Source organism: Panicum virgatum, chromosome 5N (assembly GCF_016808335.1).
Source record: "Panicum virgatum strain AP13 chromosome 5N, P.virgatum_v5, whole genome shotgun sequence".
NCBI classification, from domain to species: domain Eukaryota; kingdom Viridiplantae; phylum Streptophyta; class Magnoliopsida; order Poales; family Poaceae; genus Panicum; species Panicum virgatum.
The window spans coordinates 48,858,402-48,862,287 of NC_053149.1; the positions used below are offsets into that span (position 1 = coordinate 48,858,402).

Consider the following 3,886-nt stretch of genomic DNA (forward strand, 5'->3'; position numbering starts at 1 on the left):
CCTCCCTTGATGGCACGGCCCGATTGAAGGATCACCCGTTGAATCATGTTGGAAAAGAGCAAACCATCCCTTCTAGAAAGAAACAAAATAACAAATTGTCATTGCATTATTTGGCGATGGTCACATTTATCATGTCCGAGGAGTTGTACGATCCCAGCCGTCGATCTTCGCCAGACATTACCGACGAGCACAATCACAGCACTCGCGCATGCACCATCTCTCTCTAGTCTAATACTACTGATTTCTGAACACCTGGTGATCTGAACCGTGACCACCAAGCGTCACAGCTCGGGCAGTCGTGCCGCACCAAACTCGTACTGCTCCATTGAGAGCAAGCTAATGATTTAGCCTACTGCTGATTGTAAGAATTTTTATAACTTATCTTTCAGTTGATTTGTACAGTGGTTTAGCACTCCATCATTAATATATGATTTATTTGTCTATCTCACAAAATTTTTTAGTTTTTGTGTCGAAACTAGCTGTAAACTTGCAGTCTATTTCTCCTCTCTTTTTTCTTCTCTCTCACCTCAACATTCGGTCTGCTTATAGTCCACCATAATACTGGCTTTGACGAGGTAAACACTACTAAACCCAGCTGAAACAACGCAGACCAGGAGCGCACGCCACGCCAGGTAAGCAAATCCAATCTCACTCGGGTCCAAAAGTTTCAAGCCCAACCAGAGGCAGAAGACACTTGCCAACCACAGGGGAGAACGAGCCCGACGCCCCGACCGTGCTCCGGTACGATCGGGCGTGCTCATTCCCCGGCCGCCTTCGCCCTCGCTCTCGCAGACGGGCGGGCCCCACGGCCTCCCCTGCCCCTAGCATGCTCCCCCAGCTATATAAAGCGCGAGCGCCACGCGTTCCCAGCACCCACCAGCTCCAGGTCGCTTCGCGGTCCTCGATCGTCCTCTCCAGCACGCCCGCTGCTCCGATCGGTTGGTTCGTCCAGGAGGTACGGTTCGTCTCGGTCCAGCTCGATTTAATGGCGGATTCGCTGCATTCTTGGTCGTAGCTGCTACAACTGCATTAGGTGTGGCTTCCGAGTTGTGTTGAGATGGGACCAAGTACTCGTTTAGTTCCTGGCATTTTTCTCATTTTTCTTCTTCGTACCGTCTTATGGTTGTCTCGAGTTCGTCCGAGGTCAGTGGAGATTGGCTTGGCCAGTACGGCCGGGCAAGTCAGAATTGGAGTCATGCAGTTGGCAGCTTGCTGATTTTTTCGGCCTCTGGTCTTTCAAATCTTCTGCTGATCATTTTGTGTTGTAGATTCCGTGATCTTGACGCTTCTGGAGAAGAACACCAGTTGGTGTTCAAAGGAAGGATCTTGCATGCGATTTTCTTGTGACATTTCGGTCTGTTTTCTTCAGTTCGCAGAGGTGGAAGCCGCAGCCATGCAGGAAGCTCTCATCTCCCCGGGCAATGCCGGCAGCCTCCGCTCGGCCTTGGAGCTCAAGCCGTTCGCCTTCGGGGACCAGCGCCTCGCCTCGCCGCGCTACCTCAACCTCGCCTGCGGCGACGATGCCGTCGATGCGCTGTTCCGCTGCTCCTCCCCCTTCAGCCCCAGCTTCGGCTTCTCCTCGCCGTCGCCGCTCGCCGCCTCCTCCGTCTCGCTCTCGCCGTCCTCGTCGGCCTCCCTCGTCGACGACTGCGACGACGCCGCGGCCGCGGCAGCCGACGCCGCCACGGGCCACCGCCTCCAGCTCGCGCGCCTCGCGCTGCAGTACCAGGAGGTGGCCGACCGCTACGATCTCTGCCTCGCCCGCCTCGCCGAGGCCGCCGACGAGGCCGCGGCGCTCCGCCGCGAGAACGCCGAGCTCCGCGTCGCCAACGGCGACCTCACGCGCCGCCTCGCGCTGCTCAGCGGCATTGGCAAGCAGGCCGCCGCCGCCGCCATCGCCGACGAGGTCCGCCGGCTCCGCTTCGTCGACCAGAAGGCCGTCGCGGTCGCCAAGGAGCGGGCGCCCGAGAAGCTCGCCGTGCTGCCCAAGAGCATCTCCGTGCGCTCCAACGAGTACCTCAAGATGAAACAGCTCAACCAGCCCCCCGCCACGCCGGCCGCCAACAACCGGAATGCTCGCTCGTCGAACGCGACCACACCCAGCTCGGTGAGTCCCCTGTTGACGCCGCGCGATCCCGATTGGCATCTTAACATTACTGTAACTTGTGTCTTGACGCGACGCACGGATCAGCAGCGCGCGTACACGGGCGACGGCGGCGGCAGGAAAGGCGAGGAGACCATCAAGGAGCAACACGCGGCCGGCGGCACGGAGCTGGAGGTGTGCAACCAGGGCATGTTCAAGACGGAGCTGTGCAACAAGTGGGAGGAGACGGGGGCGTGCCCCTACGGCGACCAGTGCCAGTTCGCGCACGGCGTCGCCGAGCTCCGCCCCGTCATCCGCCACCCGCGCTACAAGACCCAGGTCTGCCGCATGGTGCTCGCCGGCGAGGTCTGCCCGTACGGCCACCGATGCCACTTCCGCCACTCGCTCACCCCGGCCGAGCGCCTTCTCCTTCCGCGCCCTTAGCAGAGGCGCGCGGAACCGTTCGGTTTTGCTTCATCTTCATCTCAAGTCAACAAGTCAAGTATATAATTCAGACGAAAATGTACAAAAAGATCCAAACGGCGTAAATAAGATAAATGTATACAAGTAACATACAAAAGAGCATAAAGGGAACCTGATCGTAGAATTAGTTTTCAGGAAATGTGAATATTCATACACAGGATTAGCTTCATCGTCAGTCAGCCGCGGGTTCTCAGGGACTACAAACTGTGTATTCTGTTCATGTAATCAATTTTTTTTTGGTGTATTTGTTAGGTGATAGCTGCCCATTTTCTTCGATGCAGATACAATAAACAAACTCAGTATGGCTGTAGATTGGGCAAGCACCTTTCGATGTGCGCGCAGGTGGCATTGCGCGTGATGATGCAAGGAAATGCGGGTGGAAGTGAAACCTGCCATTTTTGTATATACATGATGAGTGTTGGATCTTGTGCGGAGGCTCTTTGATTTGTCCAGCCTAGCTTTTGCTGTACTCTGAAAGTTTTGCAGTACATATGTTGGCATATTGCTCACAACGCAAGTTCCTCTGTCAGAAGCATCGTACTCCAAAACGCCTGTAGTCACCAAAAGAAATATGCAGACCGACGTGATATTCTTGAGCACATAAGAATTCAAAGGAGAAACATAAAAGAAAAGTCAGATGGATGATCACTTCAACTGCTGACAAGAGCGTTTCTTCAACGTTTTATGCCAGCAAGCAATGAAATCCAAGCAGCTTCATCGGGCTTAGTAGAAAACTAGTCAGGTTGGCGCGCTACGCGCGCCTATAAAAAACATTGACCTAAAATATTAATAGAAAGATATTATTCGCTACTATGTTTGAAACAACATCGTATCAATGTATTGAGTTAAATCTAAAAATTACAGTAAAACGGTATAGTAGTTTAGAGTCTGAGAACGCGCCAATCTCAAGCATTTTAGTATAGAGGTACAGACAATTTTTCCTTAGGAATTCGTTTTTTTTGTCAGTATGTATAGTTTGATTACTTTAGTAGGAAAAAAAAAGATTAGAAATGAATGAACAGTTCAAGTATATTTTGTGAGTTTACGGAGGGAAACCCAAAACCAAAAAGTAGTAGAACTACCACGTGTGAATGTAGTATACAAAGTTTAGTTATTATTTTTATATGTAGGAAGTAGTTAAATATATTTTGTATTGTCAAATAATGGAAGGAAAATAATTTTTTAAGATAAAAAGGCTCACTTAATAGAACCGTGGGCCCCACGTGGGTCCCGTCTGAATAGCGCGTGGGTCCCAACAGTTCAAGTATATTTTATGAGTTTACAGAGGGAAACCCAAAACCAAAAAGTAGTAGAACTACC

At 51.9% G+C, this 3,886-nt stretch overlaps 1 protein-coding gene across 2 annotated transcripts; it reads left to right on the top strand.

The window, feature by feature from the left end:
- The first annotated feature begins 644 nt into the window (after nt 1-644).
- On the top strand, nt 645-3,075 carry LOC120676143 (zinc finger CCCH domain-containing protein 9-like). 2 transcript variants are annotated; one of them, XM_039957363.1, is made up of 3 exons: nt 645-955; nt 1,370-2,107; nt 2,192-3,075. In XM_039957363.1, exons 1-3 carry the CDS (start codon nt 827-829, stop codon nt 2,525-2,527), a joined length of 1,203 nt encoding a protein of 400 aa, XP_039813297.1. In that variant the 5' UTR covers nt 645-826; the 3' UTR covers nt 2,528-3,075. The 2 variants fall into 2 exon arrangements, with proteins under 2 accessions (XP_039813297.1, XP_039813298.1); XM_039957364.1 differs by having other exon boundaries at nt 649-955; nt 2,195-3,075.
- The last annotated feature ends 811 nt before the right edge of the window (nt 3,076-3,886 follow it).